This window comes from Podarcis filfolensis (genome assembly GCF_964270895.1).
Source record: "Podarcis filfolensis genome assembly, chromosome: 5".
In the NCBI taxonomy this organism is placed as follows: domain Eukaryota; kingdom Metazoa; phylum Chordata; class Lepidosauria; order Squamata; family Lacertidae; genus Podarcis; species Podarcis filfolensis.
In genome coordinates this window covers 60,495,692-60,519,156 of record NC_139608.1, presented here as the reverse complement: position 1 = coordinate 60,519,156, position 23,465 = coordinate 60,495,692, and the positions used below count along the sequence as shown (strand labels likewise).

The 23,465-nt window shown below is 43.3% G+C and overlaps 1 protein-coding gene and 1 long non-coding RNA gene across 5 annotated transcripts; one reads left to right on the top strand and one right to left on the bottom strand.

Moving 5' to 3' along the window:
* Positions 1-2,482: 2,482 nt before the first annotated feature.
* LOC310763964 (vertebrate ancient opsin-like) lies at positions 2,483-9,180 on the bottom strand. 2 transcript variants are annotated; one of them, XM_083617057.1, is made up of 5 exons: positions 8,407-9,180; positions 5,481-5,691; positions 5,283-5,400; positions 4,250-4,489; positions 2,483-3,397 (listed from the first exon to the last, which is right to left on the bottom strand). In XM_083617057.1, exons 1-5 carry the CDS (start codon positions 8,771-8,773, stop codon positions 3,167-3,169), a joined length of 1,167 nt encoding a protein of 388 aa, XP_083473183.1. In that variant the 5' UTR covers positions 8,774-9,180; the 3' UTR covers positions 2,483-3,166. The 2 variants fall into 2 exon arrangements, with proteins under 2 accessions (XP_083473183.1, XP_083473184.1); XM_083617058.1 differs by having other exon boundaries at positions 4,439-4,489.
* Positions 4,447-22,701, top strand: LOC310763993. Of its 3 annotated transcripts, XR_014548946.1 has the most exons (6): positions 4,447-4,536; positions 8,582-8,706; positions 11,459-11,620; positions 13,483-13,649; positions 18,204-18,327; positions 22,406-22,701. It is a non-coding gene; the product is annotated as an uncharacterized lncRNA (long non-coding RNA). The 3 variants fall into 3 exon arrangements; XR_014548947.1 differs by lacking the exons at positions 18,204-18,327; positions 22,406-22,701 and having other exon boundaries at positions 11,466-11,620; positions 13,483-14,574; XR_014548948.1 differs by lacking the exons at positions 18,204-18,327; positions 22,406-22,701 and having other exon boundaries at positions 13,483-14,574.
* Positions 22,702-23,465: the final 764 nt, after the last annotated feature.

Below are 23,465 nucleotides of genomic sequence, written 5' to 3'. Positions count from 1 at the left end.
TCTCATAATTCATAACAATTAATGATGATGTTCATCCATCAAGTGAAACAACGGAGGTACAATGTCTGCTTTGTTTCTATACGAACACTGTACTTAAGTGGACTTTTGTTCTCCAGTCTATAATATCCACAAGCCCTCTGAGCACTCATGTTTCGGCTTTCACCCCATGCAAGCCCTTGCTATTGTAATTCTAATAAGCGTCACAAGCAATTAATCTAATCACTCTACATATTCTCTAGAGGTAAAAGATAATTAAATATTAATCCTTGCTACAGCATCTTATGATTTCTTTTAGTTAATCACTCTTGCGACTGGCTGACCCGAGGGAGTATATCTGTAGAAGAAAATTATTCTTAACACAAGGGAAAATGTGTGTGTGCGTATGTGTGAGCTAGAGACAGACAGACAGATGTATTCCCCCACTCAAATATTGAACTGGCCACAAGAGGGCCCCCTTGCCTTCCCTATTGAGCTTAGAGTTTTGCTATATTGGTACACAGGGAGACAGGAAAGTGCCTTACACTTCGTACACACCATACATTTAAAGCTCATCCCCCTCCCCAAAGAATCCCAGGATTCTTTGCGGGAGGGGAATGTGCTTTAAACGTATGGTGCGTATACAGCCTTATACACAGGAGTCATTCCATGGGTCTGTAATGGCCAGTAGCAGCTCTCCAGGGTTTCAGGCGGGGGGGGTGTCTACACCCCACCTAGAGATGCCGGTGTTTGAATTTGAGACTTGCATGCAAAGCAGGTGCTCTAGAATGGGGCTGCAGTCCTTCCAAATGTGCTCTTAAACAGTTATGGGAAACGGGGAGAACAATCTCCCATTGGCTGCATCTTTCCTTGTGAATTAGTGGGTGTACTTTGATTACTCTGTCTACAGTGGTTTTTCTCAAAAGGTGTGGCAGGAGGATTCAAGGGCAATCAAAGAAACATTTAAACATATCAGTGTAGTGTAGTATAGTACAGAATGAAAATTAAAAAACCAGAAACAGTATCCACACCTCTCTTCAGTAGCACTGGCTATCCTTCTACAGTTCTCGTAACGTTGTGAATGGGGATTTTCAACTCTGACAAATACGAACGATCAGAAAAGATAAAGGCTTCTTTGCATTGATGAGGAGATGAGAGTTTGTCTCAAATTACACCTAATATATATATATATATATATATATATATATATATATATATATATATATAATTCTATTATTCTTAGAATTTAAGGCAATTCAGGGTTCTTCAAAGCGAGCTTGGTTCTGCTATCCTGGAAAATGCCATTTATTAACAGGAAACGGTGAGCATCGTCCGTGATATACCACTTTGCTCAATTATCCCTTGATGCAATTAACATTCTTGCCAGACTTTGTAAATTATGTGGCCTTCATGTCCTCTGCATGATCCATATATCCTGAACTAAAGAAAAAGAGCAAAGCAGGCACACCTTTCAATGGGGAGGAAATAACAGGGCATAATTGAGTTGTTGTGTGTGGCTCAAATTGCTGATGAAATTATTCTTAATCAGCTTGTGTTTGAGGGTGATCTTGAACACTGTTCGGTTTAAAGGCTGAATTGTTTGGAAAAGAATTCCAGGTGTTCAAATTATTTCAAAATTACATATGGTCAAAGTTTGGGAAATTGTTTATGGCACTGGGGAGAGCTGTGTGTGTGTGTGTGTGTGTGTGTGTGTGTACACAAACACAAACACACACACACTGTACGACACCGTTCTCTCATGATGCTACAGCATGGATGACAGAATCATTTGTAACCAGTTGTCGTTTCTGACTCAGCCATTACTGGCAGAAACCTGCTGAGCGATGATGTAGCTTTCCGAGCTACCTAACTTGATGAAATCATGGACTTTGGGGGATGAAAGGTAGAGAGATGGAGAAAGATGGGAACAGGCTCCAAATAACTTTTCAAAAACAAAATTGCCCCTGTTTTGATTAAGTAAAAACATATAATCCCCACACCATTTGACTCACTCTAGGTCCATGTAATTGCAAGAAGGAAATCCCATTAGTTGTTTTCCTAAAGCAGACAGATTGGGAGACTGGAGGTGGCCTGGGGAAACAACTGAGTTAACAAAATCTCCCAATGCCTTCATCTCCTTCCTGAGTGTTGAATCGCCTCACCAGTTTTTGAAGGATTGCTGATGACTTTGTAGGTTGCACTACTGGGGACTCCCCGCCCCCAAAGGCTCCTAGCCCTGGGATGGTGGGTCAATCTCCATTCTGATAGCAGTGGGGAAACAATGAACAGAGAGGGGTAGGCTTTATGTTAGGGAGGCAGAACCTCAGTTAAGTGTTTTTATTGATTTACTTGATTTAGATCCTGACTCAGCCATGAAACTCACCTTGGGTCAGGTCACTTATCACTGAGCCTAACCTAGCTCACGGGGTTGTTTGGGGTATAAATTGGGAGCATTCTGTTTCTCTGAGCACCTCGGAAGATGTGCAGAATGACAAAACACAGTATATGCAAAAATAAATACGGCATGTTTATGTTACATACAGAATTTCTTAAACCGTTACACCTCAGACTTTCCTCTCCTCTGAAAATATCAGTCCACCTCATTTGTAGATGAAGAAGGGAAACAAAATGCCAATCCAACAATTTCAAACAATTTCAGTGGAACAAGAAATACAGAAAATATGAAGAGTGATGTTAAGACTCTGGAGTAGTAAACTGTCTCCATGAACAATTCTTTGTTATTTTCTTAAGGTCCATAACACGGATGGTATATTCCAAATGTTATGTTAATGCTAAAGCATGCGCATTAGAATCATTTGAGGAAAAAGCACTAACAGCACAGTCTTATGTTTACCTACTTACAAGTTAGTCTCAGGTAAGTGTGCATATTATTGTAGCCTAAATGGATTCACAACGCTACTAGCTAATGAGCATGCTAAGCAATTGGCCTTGGCATTCTTGTTGGCTGCCATTTTGTGCAAATGAATGCTAACAATGGAATGGTTTACAGTGGGGACAGGGAACCAGTGGCCCTCCAGATGTTGTCGGATTTCATCTCTCATCAGCCTCAGTCAGTGTGGCCAGTAGTCAAGGATTGGGGAGGGGGAATCATAATCCAACATTATCTACAGAGCCACAAGTTCCCCATCCCCAGTTAGTAGTCCTGGCTCATCATCTTGAAGTGTTGCATTCACACTGGACAAACTTGATTTTCTGTGATGGTCAGCTGGGCAAAAGAATGGCAGCTGCTTTGCTCATCTTCACTTCTCCGGCTGAAGACAGTAAGAGGCGGTGCCGCTGTGGACATCTCTCCACCATTTTTGCTGTGTGTGAGCACTGCCCTTTCTGAAATCGGGTTCACGTTGGAGTCGGCAATATCTTGGCCACTGCATCGAAACAGTTGGATGAGACACTTCCGGAACTAGGAATGAAATCACAAATAATGTTTGTTGTGCTGAAATTATGTGAGGTGCCCTGGAAAGGCATTGCAGGGGTCTGGGCTAGATGGACCTTTCGGTCCCTTCCAGTTCTACAGTTCTTTGTTTCTATGCTGTGTGTTCAAAGAGAAGGGTACACATGCCTAAAATGAACCACTAAAACAGGTGTCAGCAAACTTTTTCAGCGGGGGGCCGGTCCACTGTCCCTCAGACCTTGTGGGGGGCTGGACTATATTGGGGGGGGTGAATGAATTCCTATGCCCCACAAATAACCCAGAGATGCATTTTAAATAAAAACACACATTCTACTCATGTAAAAACACCAGACAGGCCCCACAAATAACCCAGAGATGCATTTTAAATAAAAGGACGCATTCTACTCATGTAAAAACACACTGATTCCCGGACCATCCGTGGGCCGGATTTAGAAGACAATTAGGCCAGATCCGGCCCCCGGGGCTTAGTTTGCCTACCCATGCACTAAAACAACGTAACAGGCCAAGCCCCATCATCTGCTAAATCAGAGTATTCTTCCAGAAGGGGGAATGGCGGCCAATGTCGTGGACAGTCTTCATCCCACACTTTCTAAAACCCTGCAACTGATTTTAATAGAGTTACTCTGAAGTAAATATATTCTGGAATGCAAGCCAGAATCGATAGCACATATAACAAGCTGAATAAAAGATGTTATAAATCATGGGAGTGAAGCAATAATTTAACACGTAAGTGGACAGAAACAATTTGTTAAAACAGGAATGGAAAAAACAAACCAGAAATGTTCCCCATGGACTCGAAAACAATTTGGTTTAAATACCCAAAGAGGAGGTGTACAGTACCTGACTGTTCATAAAGGCATAGATAACTGGATTATACACCGTGGCCGTTTTCGAAAAGAAAGCTGGAATGGCAGAGAGGCGAGGGTCCAGTTTGATGGAAGGATAGGTGGTGACCAAGATTGAAAAGGCTGCGTAAGGAGACCAGCAAATTAAAAATGCAAGGATCATAATGACAACCATTTTGGTCACCTGTCTTTCAGGTTTCCTTGTAGAGCCCAGTCTGCCTTGAGTATCTGAAACCTTGAAAAGAGAGAGCGGGGGGAGATCTCGTCAAAAGCATGAGCAAAGTAAGGGCTTTCTACCTAAATGACATCTGCAAGCAGGGATACCAGTAGGATTTTTTAGACTCAGTTTATTTGTTTTCAGGGAGGACATATCTAAGCAAACTCCAAGTTCAGAGCATGTGTTTGAAACCCAAGAGTATTCTGCCTGTGCTCTCCTTGCCGCTGGAGAGTGTGGTAAACTCTGTGTTTTGAGCCTAGGCAGGCACCCAGCCAATTCTTTTGTTATTCACCCCATACATGTGGGTCATAGAGATTCATATATTTAATTCCCCCGCAGTTTTCAGGACTCTGAACATGTGTGACTCTCCTAATACGTCTACACTTGCAACTGTGTAGATGCTGTTGTTAAGATGAACCGAGCTGAAAGGAAGTGCACTGTTTGCAAAAGGGAGTGGCATAACATGAGATATTGCAGTACCACCACTCTTGGCATGATGGAAATGCCATCACCAGATCTGCACTACTCATAAACATCCCCCTGAACAGCACAAAGTGGGTCAGCTGCACAGGTGACGTCTTCAGATTTCTGCTGCTCAGCTGAGCATCTAGACATATTCAACCTGCTCCTGGCCTAGGAATCTGCACTAATCAAATCGCAGCCTAAGATGTGCACAATGTACATGACTAATTAAGATCCCAAAGTTTTTAAATTTGATCCATACAAAATCTAATCCTTTGACACAAAAGCCCACCGGTGCCAAAGCACTCCTTCAGAGGGATTCGTATCTCTTGCAAATGTTCTCACCTACCTTTCTAAGTTTCCGCATCAGTTTTCCATAGGATATCAAAATCACCAATAAGGGCAGGATAAAACAGGTGGTGAAGAATGTAATGATGAAAGTACGGTTGTTGTAGTCTCCAGAATACCTATAAAAACCACATGAGGTTTTTAGGTTTTGCTGGATTAGGGCTGATTAAACAAATGCCGCACCCCCGAGTTGCCTTACCAGTTGGGTTCACACGTAGTTCCAATCTTGCTGGTAGTGTAGCTGCTCCACCCCATTGTAGGAGGGATGGTCCAGATGAAGGAGAAAACCCACACAAAGGCTACTCCCAGAGCTGCATGCTTCCCCCTGAGGCGCACGTTTCCCAGGGGACGGCAAATCACAATGTAGCGCTCAAACGCAAGCAGAGCAAGGGACCAGAGGGCGACTATTCCTGCAACAAGAATGAGCTAAATTAGGGGGAAGAAGAAGTTGGTGTAACATATTGCAAGGATGGGGAACCTGTGGCTCTCTAAGCCCCAGCATCCTTGACCACTGGCCATGCTGGTGAGAGTTGGGAGTCCAACAACATTTAGAAAGCTACAGATTTCCCACTGGGTGGAGTGCTGGACTTTGACCAGGGAGTTCTGAGTTCAAATCCCCAATCAAATGGACATGTGAAGCTGCCTTGTACCAAGTCAGACCAGGAAGCAGTTCTCTAGGGTTTAAAGCAGAGGGGTTTTCTCTCTCCTTTCTAGAGAGACAAGGGACCACCTGCAGGTTGGTCCCTTAGGACAAATGAGGCACTGCTCCCACCACCTCAGTCTGCCATCAGCTACTCCCCACCTGCCTGCTTTCTTCAGTCCAGGGAGCGGCCAAATATTGTTTAGAATAAAAACAAAGGCAATGCATCTGATCTGAATTGGAGGCAGAGCGCTCAGAGAAATGGGATGCTTAGAATTCTGCATTCATGGAACTTTCCAGGATTAGAAGCAATTTGGCACAGTTCAGCCCATTTAAAATGCCATTAATTCCAAAGGGGGGAGTTGTCTGTGTTTTATGATGCTGCTGAAATAAAGGGGACATGAAGGAACTTAAGTTCAGTTGCATGATGATGACATATGTGAGGGGAGAGGTTGTTGGATGTTACAGGGAAAGCAGAAGTGGGCTGGGCTGCTTGCACTGGTCTGTAACATCCAATGGGAAACCTACACTGGGCACATGTACAAAAGGAGTCATTGCAGTGATGTGGTTAGAGTGTCGGGCTAGGACCTGGGAGACCAGGGTTCAGCTCCCCACTTGGCCATGAAGCTCACTGTGTGACCTCAGGCCAGTCCCTGCCTCCTAGATGAACCTACCTCACAGGGACATTGTGGGGATTAAATGAGGAGAGGAGATCCATGTACACCACCTCACGCTCCTTGGGGGGAAAGTGGGATATAAATGCAATCAGCCAATAGCTGTTAGATACAGAAACTCTGTGTGTTGTGCACTGATTAACCTTATGTTGCGAGAAGCACTGCCAACCACATGTCGCTCATGCACCCAGTTAGCAGAGCTTCCTTTCAGCATGTACAAGCTGCTCAGCATTTACAAGGAATCATTTTAGGAATGGTAGGAGAGGGGGTAGGTTGTGGTTTGGGAGGTACAGTAATATGCCACTGAAATGCTCCAGTGACAGTAGAGGAAGGCAGATGTTCCTGCTGAGCAAAACAGAGAAGTGATTGAAGAATAACTTTACCCCAGTCCAGTATCTTCTCCCTATAAGTCACACATCCTGCAGGAATTATAGCCTATGGCATTGGCTAGCCCAGCCTGTTGCAAGCCAAACTTCTCTTAACCCCTTCTACCGGCTCTTAAAATGTGCATTATAGAATATAGATGCTATATTCACATTGACTGTTTACCTCCTTGCTTTCTGTTAGGACCACTGCACTGTGGAAGAGTTCACTCTTTGCCAGCAGTCAGTGTTGCTATTGCTAGAAGATTCAGGGGGGGGGGAGAGAGACCTCCCATTGCCATTCCCCTGAGGGTGCTTCAAAAAGGATGTGATGATTGTCCTAGGAAAGCATTATTGCTCTTGACCTGCAGACAGAAATAGCTCGTCAGACGACCCTTTGCAAAGGCAATTTGCAGCACAGGTCCATGTGGAACAACCATCACCGAGACACAGTGTGCTGTTGTAAAGTGGGTAGTATATTAGATTTGGACTAGGGAATCCTGGGTTCAAGGCCCCCATACAACTCTGAAGTTCCCTCGGTGGCCTTAAGTTGCTAGTCCTCAACTTCATGGCATTACCGTGAGAAGAAACTGGAAATATATGTATCTATGTAAAATGGGACAGTCCCAAGTTTAATCCCAATGGGAACATAGGCAGTACTGGACCGGTGGTCTGACTCACTAAACAGGTAGCTTGCTATGTTTGTAATCCAGCATAATTGCCCTGAAGTAGCCATGTGGACGGCACAAAGATAGAACCAATTAACTGCTAGATTTCACCTAGGAGTGCTATTTGACAAGCTAGGTGCAAGTGTGTTCAGAGAATATGAAGATTGTGAGGATTCATTGGCTAGCAGAAGGAGCCCTCTTTGGGTGACCTGAGATGCAGAGTAATTGACCAATTAACCAGATGAAGCACCACACTTAATCAACGAAGAGCACTTTAATTGGTTAATAGCCCTGAGTTACAATACCGTTATTTTTCAGGGAGACACGCTTCAACATTATCACTTCAAATTATAAAAGGTCCCCCAGAAAGCATGTCTCATACCTCCCCCTTCACCCTGGAGTTTGGGTTCTGTAGCACACAGGATTTCTTCCAATATGTGCAAAGAGATAAATCCCTATTAGCAATCACAAAGGCGCTTTTGCTAAATCTCATAAATGGATAGCTGCTAGCAAACCTTGCTGTGTTATCTTCAGAATGAAAAGCTCAGTAACAGCAAGCGCAAAAGAACTCAGCAATCGTCCCAAGGTACAGCATGCCTGTGAGCCGGTCCCTTTTGCCTGCAGGCTGTAACGGTGCAGACCTATGCATACTTCCTTGGGGAAATAAGACTCAATGGGATTGACTTTGGAATAAGCATGCATAGGATTGCACTGTTATTTAAGTGCATCTGCAAGTGTAACTTACATCGAGGGCTGGAAGATCAGTAACCTTTTCACTTACCAAAGAAGGTGACCGCAAATCCTTCCAGCACACATGCCCAGTGGCCCATGAAAAAATAACCCTTCAGATTAGTCAAAAAGCTGATTGTGCCCCCAATCAAGGAGACCAGGAAATCGGCCACGGAGAGGTTCACGATGACATAGTTTAGAGGTTGCCTCAACTGCTTGAATTTCAGAGTCACCAGGATGACGGTAAAATTCTCGAAGAGGGACAGGGAAGTCACCAAGAACATCAGAGCAGAGAGAAGGTGGAAGTTCCAGGGTTCGATGAAGTCCAAAGGTTGCAAGAACGGATCCAAAGGTGAGGAACTTGCTGGGGGATCTAGCAGCAAGGATCCATTTTCAGGTTCTCCCATCAGACCATCCATTTTTGTCTTTCAACATAGAAGAACAAAGCGTGCCAGGGAATATCAGCACAACTAATCAATCACAGTCATCTTCCTAAAATGAAATTTCTTCTTTATAGTAGAAGGTTTGGTTTCTTTAAAAACAAAGGAACAACACTCTTGCAGTCTTGCAAACTAAAGTTCTGAATGGACAGGAGTTTGGTGCTTGTGGTGGGATCATGCCCAAGCAAAGGAGTCTCTGGCAAGCCATCTGGTCTCCTCCTTTTTTTCTCTTTGCAGCTGCCACCGTCTCCCTGCCAGCAAGATTAAAGGAGCAAAGGGCTTCCTTCTTGTGATTCTTCAGTGAGGCAGCCAACAGCAGTGCAGGGATGGCCCTGGCTGCAGCTGCTCTAGCAGGGGAGAGATGAGGAGGCTCAGGCAGGCATGCCTTGCCTGCTCTTGAGAATTAGAGAGAAGGAGCCTTCTCTTCATTAGCCAGGAAGGGGGAAAAACGCCTTCCTCGTGTTCTCTCACAGCTGTAATTGGAACAGAGTGGAGGTTTCTTTCTGCCAGATCTGCTGGAAAAGAGGATGACCAGACAGCATCACAAAGGCAATTGGATTGATACCTGGGCAGGTAGATAATGAGGCACAACGAACCTCTTTGGCACCATTAATGCAGCAACACTGAATGCCTACAACTAAATTGTGGCAATTACTGGCAAAATTTGATTTTTAAAGTATATCATTGCATAGAGGTGGCGGTGACATTACTTTTTGTAATGTCTGTTGCCTTTTCTTCCAGTAGTGCATTCCAACAATTTGTTTTAATAAAATGATTTCTGATTTCTAGAGGGAACAAATATGCTCCTCGCACCTTTCCATGATCATAACACCCCCACCCCCTTTTTATAGACTCATAGCATCAAAGCATTGTAGGGTTGGAAGGGAACTTAGGGTCATCTGGTCCACCCCCTGCATTGCTTGAATCTCAGTAGGGTGAAGGTGCCTGCCTGATATCAAAAGCCATACGACTGCTGCATTGTATGTAGTGTCTGCAAGCTTCTCTGGTTAGCAAATCGGCTCCAAAAGGCTGGTGATCCCTATAGTCAGAACTGATGGGAACTGAAAACTCGGAGCACTGTCCTACACAGAGGTGTAACCAGACTCCTTTTAGAGATGAGTAACTGCTGCATTTGAAATAATTGGATTGCAAGCAATGTAGATGGTAAAGTTGCCTGCTTGTAGTGGAGCTTGACTGGAGACAGCACAGCCCAGAAGAGGCAGAGAGAGGCAGCACTGAGGACCACCCACCATCTAAATTTTGCACCAGAGGCCTTTTGTATCCCAATCCATCTTCAGCTGGGGCCTTCTCTGTCTAGACTTTAAACTAGCCTCCCTGCAGCCATATGCCAGGCCCCCTCTTGGCCACTTTTAATTAGTCAATGGATAGATCAATTTTATTCAAGCACAGTTGTCCTAGCACTTTTAAACAACCTCACTGAACACAGTTTCTGAAAGCGAGGTACAGTATTGCTCTTTGGACAGGTAGCAGAAGAATCTACCTCTGAAACAACATGCCGCTTTCCCCAGCCATTTCAAACAATTTGGTCACAATTTATAGATCCCAGCAAATTCCAAAATAGTTCAGATCCTGTATGTTCATTTTGGCCCAGTCTATATCTTGTTGCCTGGTTGCGATCCTGGTGTAGTTTTCATGCCATAAAGAGAACACTTTTCAGGGTTTGGTCTGCAGGTTCTTTGAAAGGTTAACCTTTTCTGCAATCAACAGTGTTTCTCTGCAAATATTTGGTAAATTTAGGGCAGTTCCAACACACACATTTAAAGCACATGGTATCCCCCAAACAACCCTGGGAACCGTAACATGTTAAGGTCTTAATCTCATGGCCATGGGTACATTGGGGAAAATATTCCTGCATTGCAGGGGGTTGGACTAGATGACCCTCATGGTCCCTTCCAGTTCTACAATTCCATGATTCTATGTTCAGAATTATAGCTCTGTGAGGGGGAAATTACACTTCCGGGGTTCTGTTGGGGAAGTCATGTGCTTTAAATGTGCATTAGAAGTGCCTTTAAATGTATGGTGTGGGGATCTGTCTGTAGTCAACAAATCCATTGAGCCTGAGCTTATGGCTAAAGGGCAGCAGACTTAAGTGTGAATATCATCATTTTACCTAACACAGCTGCAGAACAAAAAGCAACTGGAGAGAACTGTGCGAAATGATATCCAGTGTCAGAATTGTATGTGGCAGTTTGAAAACATGAACTGAATTTACTAGTCCCTGGAGAGAGGTGCTAGAGGAAACAGGATATTAAATCAGCAAGATATGAGTTGCTGTTATTCTTGGATTTACTCCATGGAGCTAAAATTGAATAGATGAGAGTCTATTGGTCTCACAAGGTGATGGCCTCTAATGAGATGGGGTGCAAATTCATTCACAGAAGTGGCTATGACGTGTGGCCACAGATTCTGAAAAACCTCATGTGCCAATCAGCGTTACATTATGAAAGCCTTCGCTCTGCAGAGAACCTAAGACTCTAGGACTTGGGTGGAGGTGAAACCTGAGGAAAGCATTTGCTCACATTGTCAGTGAGTTTCCTCATTGGTTTTTGTTGTTGTTCAAACAATGGAGGAGGGTTGGGTGAGTAGACCTTTGACAGCAACGCCACTGCAGCTCTGCTACCCTTCATTTTATGATTTCTTCAGCCAACAGGTGGTAGTCAGTTTTGTGGTTCAGCTCAGCCTGTCCCCACCCCAACAGACAAATGAGCTCCCATGCTATAGCTGTAGGAGTGTAGCAATATCAAAGCAAGAGAACATTGACAACTGCAAGCCTTGCCAAAACTGAACCAGCATGGTTCTGCAAAGGTAAGTCCTATCAGAGTTATCTGAGAAGTAGAGGTGATCCAGCTTGAGACAGTTTTCTTGGACTTTCAAAAAGCTTCCAACAAAGTATCTCACCCAAAGACTCTTAACACTCATAGAATAGGCATCTAGTTGGCCATATGAGAATATATGCCTACATCCTAGGCACCCCCTACTGAGTTGCTTTAGGTTGCCTTTTAAACTTCTGACAATGGTCCTGATATAGCTTTGCTCTAATTCATTGTGAGAAATTAAAATAGCAGCCTTAGTGGTGGCTTTGGGGGGCACAGTTTAAATGTTCCACAATGCCCTGGTGTGATGTTATGTCATGGCATTGTGGGAAGTTAAAATGGTGGCTCCTTGAGTCAGCCACCTGCCACTGCCAGGAAAGCCCAAGGGGGCCTACCTGGGCCTCTTCTGAGTGAAGAAAAAGGATGTGTGAATCAGCTTCTGCCAACTGGTTGCTAAATGTGTTAACTGATCCCACTAAAAAGCACTGAAGGGAAGAAGTGATTCAGTCTGTGATGACAGATCTGCAGCAGCCCATTCACAGTCCTGATGTGATAAAGATGAATGCGTGAAACAATCTATTATTATTATTATTATTATTATTATTATTATTATTATTATTATTATATTTACCACCCGCCCTTTACCATAAGGTCCCAGGGTGTGCCACAAAATTTAAATACAACATTAAAAATAGTTTAAAACTTGGGAGACTCCTTTTTATATTGGACTACCTCTAAACTATCAACAAAAGTGCTTTCGCAGTTTCATAAGCTGCCATTATGAGATGGGAAAGGATGATAGGAGTGTGAGAAACGGTGTTTCATTACATAGGGGAAAGAAATGAAAAATGAAAGAGCAGTAAAGTTAGAAATCAGGTCAGGAAATTAGATCAAAAAGAGGAAAACAGCTAATCTTTGTTACAGTGTCTCTCATGTGGAAATCCAGCTTTCACCAATTTTCTGCCTAATCTGGAGAGAGAAATTTACATAAGGACTATGTCTGTCTGTCTGTCTGTCTGTCTGTCTGTCTGTCTGTCTGTTATATTAAGAGAGAAGGAGGGAAGCGTCCAGTTTTCCAGCTTTTTCACATTTGAAACCTAGTTTAAGATCTGTTTGCCGGGATTCTGACTAGCCAGTGTTTGATATTTCTTTGGGAGGAGTTAAGCTGGGAGATGGTATTTTGATATCTGCAGATCTGTCTTGGGTGTTTTGAATGGGACCAAACTCATTCCTGGAAAGGGGATGGAGCAGGGCTGTGCGTGTGTGTCTTTGTGTACAAAGATTCAGACTTGCTCTTTGAGACAGAGAGTGAGATATGCAAGTTACCTGAAGCACCCTGGGTACAAACTAACTCTCTCTGATGCAGTGGCGTAGCGTGGGGGGTGCAGGGGGGGCCGGCCGCACCGGGCGCAACATCTGGGGTTAGGGCAAATCCACGGGTTAGGGGGCACAAATTACTTGCCTTGCCCCGGGTGCTGACAACCCACGCTACGCCACTGCTCTGATGGGGATCTAGTTTGAAGCAGTAGGGATGCTGGTGTGTTGGGAGCACAAATAGGCTGCATTCCAGTTGTGCAAGTTATTGGGCAAATGTGAAGCTTTCACATGATACAGCAATGCTATTGGCAAGGTCTCATGATAACCTAATTTGTTCAACTTAATTATGAATCTGAACTGCTTGGTTCTGGCCTTTTTGGCTGACAACTGACCTCAGGTCCCAGCAAAACCCTAAAAAGTGGGCAAAGTTGATTGGTTTCCCACACACACAGGCACACCTAGGCCTAATAACCAATCTCCTTTTGCTGTCACATTCTCATACAATTTTCTTTTTGCCATCTTTTCTCTGTTCCCTAGGTGCAGCTTCTGAATAGGATCCACTTATTATCAGATAGAAGAAGATCTGCCTTTAGGAGGAAGAAACACATCCCTGATGCAGCCTGAAAAGGCTACACTACATGCAAGAGGCAAAGGCTACAAGAGAGAAGAAGCCAGCAAAATGTCATTGAATTTGCAGACAAGGTGTCTAATTTATTGATGGAAAAATTGGGAGGGAATATGTTCTAAAGGCTAGACAAGCCGTGAATTTAAGGCATCTGTCTTACAGTTACTTTTTGCTGAGAAGCGCGCTGTACATTTTATAGCTATATAAAAGGCAGGAATTCAAGAGCAGAACTTTTTTTTAACATGGCTAGGAATATCCATGGATGTCTGCCTGTCCTGTAGCCATTAAAGGTACAGCCTTTGTCAGGAAAAAATAGAACCGCTGTATGTTGGTTTAATAGCAGTCAGAACTTCAACCAGAGTTGAACATGGCATGAATGAGCCTTGGCTTGTGTCTGTCCCTTGTCTACTCCTACTCCAATACGACCACATGAGAAGATCATTTCAGTTATTCCTTATATCCTGCTTCTCCCACCAGAGGGAAGCCCAAAGTAGTAAACAGCAAACAACTTGCTTAACACAAAATATCATGTTGGAGGAAGTAGAGGGAACTTGAATGGGCCTCTCACTGGGACAGCCTAGAAGATGTTCCTCTGCTGGCTGGTGAATGTTCATGGCAGCTGAGGGGGAGCACCAGAAGTGATGGAAATAAGCAGTCCTACCCCTGGGTTCAAGCTTGTTGCTTCATTTGAACACAACAAACTGATGTCAGCTTTAGCTATGGTTTCTTTCAAACAAGCTGAACATTAAACTAAGACAAACTGCAGTTAGTTTTACATATGGCTTCTCCAAACAAGCCAACTTCAAACTGTGGCTTATGATGTTGGCTTATTCAGATAAACCATGAGTAGGCAAACTAAGGCCTGGGGGCCGGATCAGGCCCAATCGCCTTCTAAATCCAGCCCACAGATGGTCCAGGAATCTGTGTTTTTACACGAGTAGAATGTGTGCTTTTATTTAAAATGCATCTCTGGGTTATTTGTGGGGCATAGAAATTCGTTCATATTTTTTTTCCCCAAATATAGTCCGGCCCCCCACAAGGTCTAAGGGATAGTGGACCGGCTGAAAAAGTTTGCTGACCCCTAAGATAAGCCATAGTTAGAACTAACTACCATGCCTGTACCATAAGTACAAACTGCATTTAGTTATATGCAGAAGAAAATGCTTCCAATCTTCTTCTTACATCCACACTGGAGAGGGGAGAGACCAGGCTTGTGCCCAGAACACTGAGCTATGGTTTAGTTAGTGCATGGGTCATGATCTGTTTTCAGGTTGTTCATATGTCTTCTTACTACAGTGGTACCTCGGGTTAAGTACTTAATTCGTTCTGGAGGTCCGTTCTTAACCTGAAACTGTTCTTAACCTGAAGCACCACTTTAGCTAATGGGGGCCTCCTGCTGCCGCTGCGCCGCCAGAGCACAATTTCTGTTCTCATCTTGAAGCAAAGTTCTTAACCTGAGGTAATATTTCTGGGTTAGCGGAGTCTGTAACCTGAAGCGTATGTAACCCGAGGTACTACTGTGATGGCTCACTCTATGATTTTCAGTGGATTTCTGTATCACTTTCCTAACCACAAAGGCCCATTGTTTATTTGTTTATTTAAAAATGGAATTTTTTTTTTTGCTCTAGGTCAACAGAGCACTTTCATCCACTATTAATCCGATACACCTAAATTTCCTGATATGCACTTGAATCCCTCCCACAAAATACTGATAGTATTGAGCCACCAGAATAGAAAATTAATGTGGAGTGAGGGGGAAAGCCCAACTATAGAAATGACATAGCATTCAGCCCCCACCCCACCCCAAAAACCAACTACTGTGACTTTAATTCTAACAGCAACAACAAATTAGTTAGCAATCACCCCTGCTCTGCAAAGCAATTTGGTTGCACACTGATGTTTTCAGCGAGCAAAGCAATACAACTGCATTTTGTGATGTAGCAACTAGGCTGTCTTATGCCACTAGGTGTAATTGAATTACTTCTGGAAGATGACAAATTTACAGTGTATCAAATACTTTTGGCTCTGTGTCATAAAGCTAACCTTGTCCCCATTTGTTAATTGCCTCCTCATTTTCTGATGGACATTCTGATAAATGCAGGCCTCTGGCTCTCAGAAGTTGTTTTCATGTATTTGGGAGCCTTCACTGATGTCTCGCTTTGATGGCTCATTTGGTCTGTCAGGCTTGTGTATTCCTCAGTTTGTCTGCCGGAGAAATAACTTGTTTATTTTGTCCTTTAAAAAGTTCTTTTTTTCCTTATCTAAACCCACACACACAGTTAATACCACTTTATCAGACACAAGACTTTGTAAACCAAGAACAGCTTTAACTTTTAATATGTTTCTTTTTTTAAAAAAAAATGCAAACCTAGTTATTTATGCTGAGTTCATTTCATTTATAATCAACTTTGCAATGTATGTTTTTTCTGTGCAGAGTTTGTGGAGTTCAAGCCATGCTAAACCAAGCATTGTTAGGTGGTTTTGTATCTGTGCAAAGTTGCCTGATGCACACCTGGGGAGAGCCTTGGGCATGTTAACAGCTGGACAATGTGCTGCCATGGGAACCAAATAGGTAGCCAACTGCTTCTCAAGATAAAATCAGGCTGGGCAACAGTGGGCTTCATGCAGTCCTGGAGGCCTTCACGGCATGGCCTGTGCTGTTGTCCATGTTGCCATCTGCTGCTGAACTTGCACAACCTTCTTTGCTTGAGTGCCCCAACTCCCTGCCCAAGCATGGAGCAAGGAACACTTTGCAAGCCCTTTCCTGCCCTGTGTAAGATTGCAGCTTAATCCCAGGCAAGAAAGGGTTACTAAGGGCTGCATCCCTGCTTGTTTTGCTTGCCAGTTATGCCTAAGCCCCCCCTCATAGCCCCTTAGACCTTGCCAAACCTACCTACTCTTCCCTTAGACCTCCTTCTACTCCTTCCTCCAGCTCCTACTACTGACTCACACCAACAACGCCATTTCAGCCTCAGCAGTGGAGAGTGATGAGGGCAGACAACAGCAGAGTAAGACACCTGGTGGGCAGCTGGCCTGTCCTGACATTTCCTCTATGGGTCACCTCTAGGCCACTCACCCACCTGCCTGCCTCCATCTCTGTCTCCCTCCACCACTTCCTTCTCCTCATCCTCCAACAATGCTGCGATGGCCCAGCAGCTTTTAGAAGTCTATTGTCATGTTGTAACTCATAGCTCTACCTGTTGGCAGCCAAGCAAACTGCAGTGTGATGACAACCTTGCCCTTTTATTATATGTAAAGATAATCATACATTCTTTAAAAAAAATACAATCTTTTCTTGATTGTGGTATGAGTTTGGTGTTTTCCCTTCTATAGTACAGCTGCTGGGTGACCTTGGGCCAGTCTTTGAAGTCTCTCAACCCCACTCACCTCACAGAGTGTTTGTTGTGGGGGAGGAAGGGAAAGGAGAATGTTAGCCGCTTTGAGACTCCTTCGGGTAGTGATAAAGCGGGATATCAAATCCAAACTCTTCTTCTTCTTGTCCATCTATAACAAGTCTTTTAAAAAGTCATGTGCTTAGTAACATCTCCAAATCCTAATTATAGGATTATAGTTGCCAAGTTAATCATGTGAAAAGGATGCTTTCCACTTCCCTGATCTGATCAGATTATCATTTTTGAAGAAGACCCAGCAAGGTCAGCCTGGCCCTTTTGCTGACATCCTTTTGGCACCAGGTAAAAACTCACTTTTTTCTCTCCATGCCTTTGATAGACTGAGCTGAGTTTGTTTTATTATTAGTGTGCTGCGAAAGCTCCCTAACATTGTTTTTTATACGTTGTATGAATATGAATGTTTTATGTGATTCCCCCATGGTATAATGTATTATGTATATGTTTTTAAATGTTAGTCACCTCACCATCATCATATCCACACTGCAGTAACTCCTATTGATCTGTGCTTTTCCACAAATGTCCATGGCCATAATCTTGGACCTAAGAATCTAGGGCTGGATTCAACTAGCACCAGCAGGAACCAGGGCAATGAGTACTGCTAGTGCAATGAGGCTTTCCCCCATCCCTCCCCACATCCCCCCTGGGGCCCCCTAAAATGGTCCTGGGGGCTGAGGAAACCCCCAGCACACAGGAGATGGGATATTGTTTTATCTGGCAAGCTGAAATGCCTTGCTCTGGTGGAACAATCATAAAAGCACAATGTTGAACACTTCCCCTAGGTATATAATAAAGCATCCGCTTCCTACTGTTTGGCAGTGTAATGCAGATCAAGTCTTTACAGCATCAGAAGCTTTTCCTGCTCCCTCCACAGATGTGTAGCGATCATTTCTCGCTTGAAGGTTCATCAGGCAAGAACATGCACTGCTGAACGTTATTACAGACTCTGCTCTGTCTCCTAATAGGACAGATATTGAGGGCACTATGGTCATTTAAATAATCTATACTCTGGCTGTATTTGCACTTCCTTCTGTTATGAAACAGGGTCGCCTTTTACAGATGTGTGTTTCTGATTGCCATGTGATTATTCTATGGGACATTGCAAAATTTGGAGACTTGTGACTTTTGAAGGATGGTTGCATTTCAGTTTGTGTATTGTTTTGGAAACTGCGAATCGCCTCTAAATGCAAACTGAATCAAATTTCTTTCCCGTCCCTAGTTTTTAGCATCCCTTCTGAAAGCAATCTGACTCACCTTGCTCAGGTCATTTTAGGAGCAAAGGTGCTACATGCTATAGCAGGAATGAGTGGAAGTTGGTCTTTCCATTGCACTGAACGGTGCTCTTGAGAAGTGAGTTATATGAACTATAGTGGAAATGTTATTGTACCATGGAGCCCTCTTGTGGAGCAATTAAGTTCTGTCCTGAGCAAATCCTGCAGTTAATGTTCACCTAAGCCAGGGAGGGTGCTATCTGCATCCCTCCAAAGGTTGCTGAGCTACATTATTTTTGACCATATTAGATGGAGCTAATTGGAGTTGCAGTCCAACAACATCTGAAGGGCCACAGATTCCCCACCACGATATAGATTATCCGCTCCTTTCATGAACCAGTTTTTCAACTGCGTACATTTTTTTTCAAGTTTGGGAGGACCAGAGTTAAAAAGTAGGGGAAAACCAAACTAAACTGAAAAGCACTTCTCATTTGGCTGTATTGTCCTCTCAAAGCAAGTTCAAAATTGTCACCCAAGTCATACAGTTTACAGTTGCTGTCCACAGAAATATTGAACAAACGTCAGTGCTCCAGGTCAGCTGAAAAATCACTGGGTCCAGAGTGCATCCTGCATAATGTGTGGAGCCAGTTGTGTGTCAAGATGGACCAGCTGTGGTCATGACAACCATTGCATTGCCTGTATTAATAAGGCAGCCTTGGCAAGACTATTGAGACCCCCCAGATCAGGGTTTCCCAAACTTGGGTCTCCAGCTGTTTTTGGACCACAACTCCTATCATCCCTAGCTAGCAGGACCAGTGGTCAGGGATGATGGGAATTGTAGTCAGTAAGCAGCTGGACACCCAAGTTTGGGGAACCCTGCCCTAGATCCTCCAGCTCCCATTAGCATCAATGATCAGAGGTTGTGTACATTGTAATCCACAACATCTGGAGAAACTTTGGCCTGCCACCTTCTTTTCAGGAGGAGGCTCATTAATTAGATTTTCACCTTGCCTGCACATTCAGGAAGTCAGACAAAGCACCTCTCTGCAGCTCAGTGAGTGAGAATCAATAGATCCTATAAGCCAGCTCTCTATTTATTGGCAATTTGTTCCCGAAACCCCCACTATAGTTTATCAGTAAGAAAGGAACCTATTTAGAGCACTAATGACTTGCAGCAAAGCACATCCGTCTAATTAGAATGAGGACAAACTATGTCTTCATTTGGCTTACAAAAAGAACACTAACATATATCTTAAATTGTGGGTGGTCGGGGGGAGGGAGCATGGCATGTAGCCTTCTCTCATTAGAAGAGGGAGAGCGATTTGGAACGCAAACAGATTTGTCCCAATTTGACCTATGGGAGTTTTTGATCTACCAAGCTTAGCAAGCCATGCTCTTTTGCCACCACCCCCGCAATTTCCAGTCCCAGGCAAGCAGCAAGGAGGCAAGGGGAAAGTTATGTTTCTTAGGGGAATAAGCCGCCATATGTCGCTGATGGGATGTGAGATCAGGGCAATGGACCACAAATTGTGCAGCTTTGCCTCAATGAGAAAAAAAAAACAATAATGGGGCCGTGCATCACAGCTGCCTGGGGCCTTCAAAGAAGCCAAGTCTGTCACCTTCGGCATGTGAACATTCTGTTGCACTTGGGAAGGAAGAACGGCTGTAAGCGGTGGCAAGTAGAAGCACCCTATGCTAGACAGAGAAGCTGTCATAGCCATCTGACTCTGTAGGAGCATTCAAGGCAGGCACAAGCTTAGAGAGACTCAAGGTGGTCTCATGGAGAAGGGCAAAGAGCAAACTTCCAGCCGTTCAGGAACTAGAATGGCCCTGTGATTAGGCGACTGGACTAAGGACAGCATACATGTTATGTTTGCCAGAAGGTTTCCCACACAGGCTTAAATATTTTAGGCCCTAACATTTGGGAATATCAGCTAAAATAGAAAAAAGCACCCTAGATATACATCTATAGGGTCCATAGCAGGAATTCCCAAAATGTGGTCCATAGACCACCAGTGGTTTGCAAGCTTCATTCAGGGAGTGTGCCTTCTTTTCTGTCTTTTATCTGATACAAGTTAATGGGAGGCTAGACTCAAGAAGTTGGCCAGAGCCAATGACAGCAGGGACAGCTTATTCTAGCTTTGTCCCAGCCCTCTCTGCTGAATTCTACAAGGGCCACACTGAGACTAAGGAGGAGGAAACTGACAGGCAGTGCCACCCGCAGGAATGGTTGTAAGCAACAAGGCAAATGAATGGCAGAGGGCAGGTTGAGACTGGTGGGGCAGTGCCCCACCCACCCTCATGGAGCAGCCTCCACTGAAAGGAACCTCTTTGGCAGGGCCGACCCACCTATGAGGCAAGGTGAGGAGACTGCCTCAGGCGGCAGGACCCCCAGGGGCAGCAGATCCCAGTGTAGATCTCTATTTCCCCCTCTTGTTCCTTCACTCGTCCCTTCTTCCTTGGCAGGGAGGGGGCATCATTCTGTGCTTTGTCTCAGGCACCAAATGTCAGGTCAGTCCTACTCTTTGAATCCCTAACATTAGTAGAAATATACTGAGCAATTCTGCAGACTAAGATTAGGAGCAAGCACCTTTCGTTAGACTGGGAGTCTGTGTTATGTGACTAGCCAACAAGCACAGCAGAAACTTTGGCATTAAGGGAAAAGGTTCTTAGTCTTCATTTTTCAAGATGCCACTGCAGTGCATGAAGATATCCAGCAGGTGGCATTACTTGCACTCTAATATTGATTCCTATTGATTCTTTGCTGGTCAAAGGAGAGAGACCACAGCACTGCTGGTTTTCAGCTGTTGGGAGGGGGAAACATATAAGGTTGCAAACATCAGCAGCCTGGAGCGTTTACAGTAAAAAAGTAACCGTGCAATTCTATACATGTCTACTTCTAAGTCTCATTGAGTACAAGGCAAGTAAATGTTGGATTGTAACCTAAATATCTATGATTGTGGACTTCATATTTCCATCATATTTATTTGATCTTTGCATCCTTATTTCCTTATATTATATATATATATATATATATATATATATATCTCCTTATATAAAATAAATAATGACAACATCTTAAATATAAAACACTATTTTTCAGCCTACCAGCTACTTCTAGTGATATGTACAGGGCAAGATCTGGCAAATGTATTTCCAGGAGTCCATAAGCACAGAACTAAAAAAATTAAATATGTCTGAATGACCACAATGCACAGCTTAGAATCAATGTCTGAATTGTACAAAATCAGACAATGAAAGGACTGTTGGTACTAAATTCAATATACACAGAAGAATCTGATTAAGTTTACAATAATACAGATTATAAACTTCAGGATAGCAGAGCTGTATAGGAAAACAGAAACAAACAAAATGACAGAGCTGTAGACATCTTCAGAAGTGCTGAAGACAGCCAGTCACTTTGCCCATTTCCAAATATCATATTCACAAGCCTAGAATTAAAAAGGAAGGACTTCAACATAGTATGTATACACAATCTATATTCAGTGTGATCTTCAGGTGGAAGAACGTCTGCCTACAGTCATACAATTGCAGTAACTAGATAGTCCTAATCACTTAGAAAGTTTTTATATAGTTCTGATTGATTAGTACCACCCATGTTTTCTATGAGAAACACCTGGAAAGGCTAACTCTCCAATTACTGGTTAACTCTCCAATTACTGGTTAATATTTATTTATTTACTTACTTACTTACAGTATAATGCCAAAATTGGCTTATTGGTGGTTTCCAAAATACAAAAACTAGTTACACAAGCATTTAAATACAAACATCCAGAATTAAAATATGCAATAAAACAATCCCATTAAAACAACACAGCAGTTAAAACAGGAGGCTCAATTCAAGAGATCAAGGGAACACATGTAACAGGGGAACCTTCAAAAGCCAGGGGAATGCCAATACAGATGAGCCCTCTCGTATTTCAGCAGGGAGTGCAATTATTCCGTAATGACTGCATCTGTATAATTTCAAAGCATGTACAGTTTTAGCTCATTAAATGAAGATTTGCTAATAGTGTCCTGAATCTGTAGGCACTTGAGCACCTCTGCCTATAAGATAATATAAACTGTATAGTCTTTTAAGCTAGGCTGATATAATCATTCAGTAATAATTGATACATCAGTAATAATTGATAAAAATAAATGGTGCCTTCCAAAGTGTGGTGCAACATTGTAACCATAGAATATCTCTATTACAGACAACTCAAAAACTCTCCCCCTTCACAAGTGAAATTTTGGATAGCATTACTATACTGAAGATTGCTGCAACTGGGTCTGCTTTTGAACCAGGAATTTCAACCTTCACTTCTGTCACTTGTCCTCACAAAGCACATGAAGAAAGCAAACCGTACTCTTCTATTGAAATGGACAGTGCTATCACTAACCCCAGAAATTAAGGTCTCTTCTGCACCTAGGTGTACAAAATGGAATGATAATTAGGACGGTAAGCTTCAGGTCCCTGCAGCTTGATCTTGTCTATTGATTGAATTCCATTGATTGGGAATTGCCTAGCATTGCAATCCTAGCCATGTGGCCATGTGATCCACAAGCCATTTAAGCCATGTGATCCACAAGCCATTTAAGCCAAGATCCTCAGATGCGTAAACGCTTTAACAGATTTCTGGGTTGTCACAAAGAAAATCTTCAGACTTTGCAGTGATGCTGCACTTCTTTCATGAATCTCTCCCTAATGAAAGAAGTGCCAAAGGCAAACATATAATGCAAATATATAAAGGCTTTTTGCCCAGGCCACAGGGGCTGGAAAGAGAAGAGCCATATATTTCTTCGCAGAATACTTGGTGATGTTCACCAAGTCAAGCAAGTCAATAAACAGGACAAATACCTAATTAATGAGTAACAAGTGCTGTTGATGACAGATATAAATTATCTATTGCATTCCGAAAGGTGATAACAGCATGGAAAATCACAGGTGCCCAAGAGGGAAAAATTAATATATTGGATCGTGAGTTTTATTTTCATACTGTTTTTTTTAAGAAAACAATTTACATAAACTATTTGTAATGCCTGCCACTCCAGTTCCTATGAGAAGCAGGCCTGGTGCACTAAGAAATAGGTGGGTTTCTTAAAAATAAAATGGAAAAAAACAGAAGTAGCCTTGTTGGCCCATAGTTCCATGATTGTGTTAAGTTAGAATGATTGTCCACATCCATCTTAAGACAGTGACGAATGCAGTCTTCATCCATGCATGGCTCCAGCATCAGCCAACTCTCTGCCTCCCTTGTTTGTTTACCATCTAGT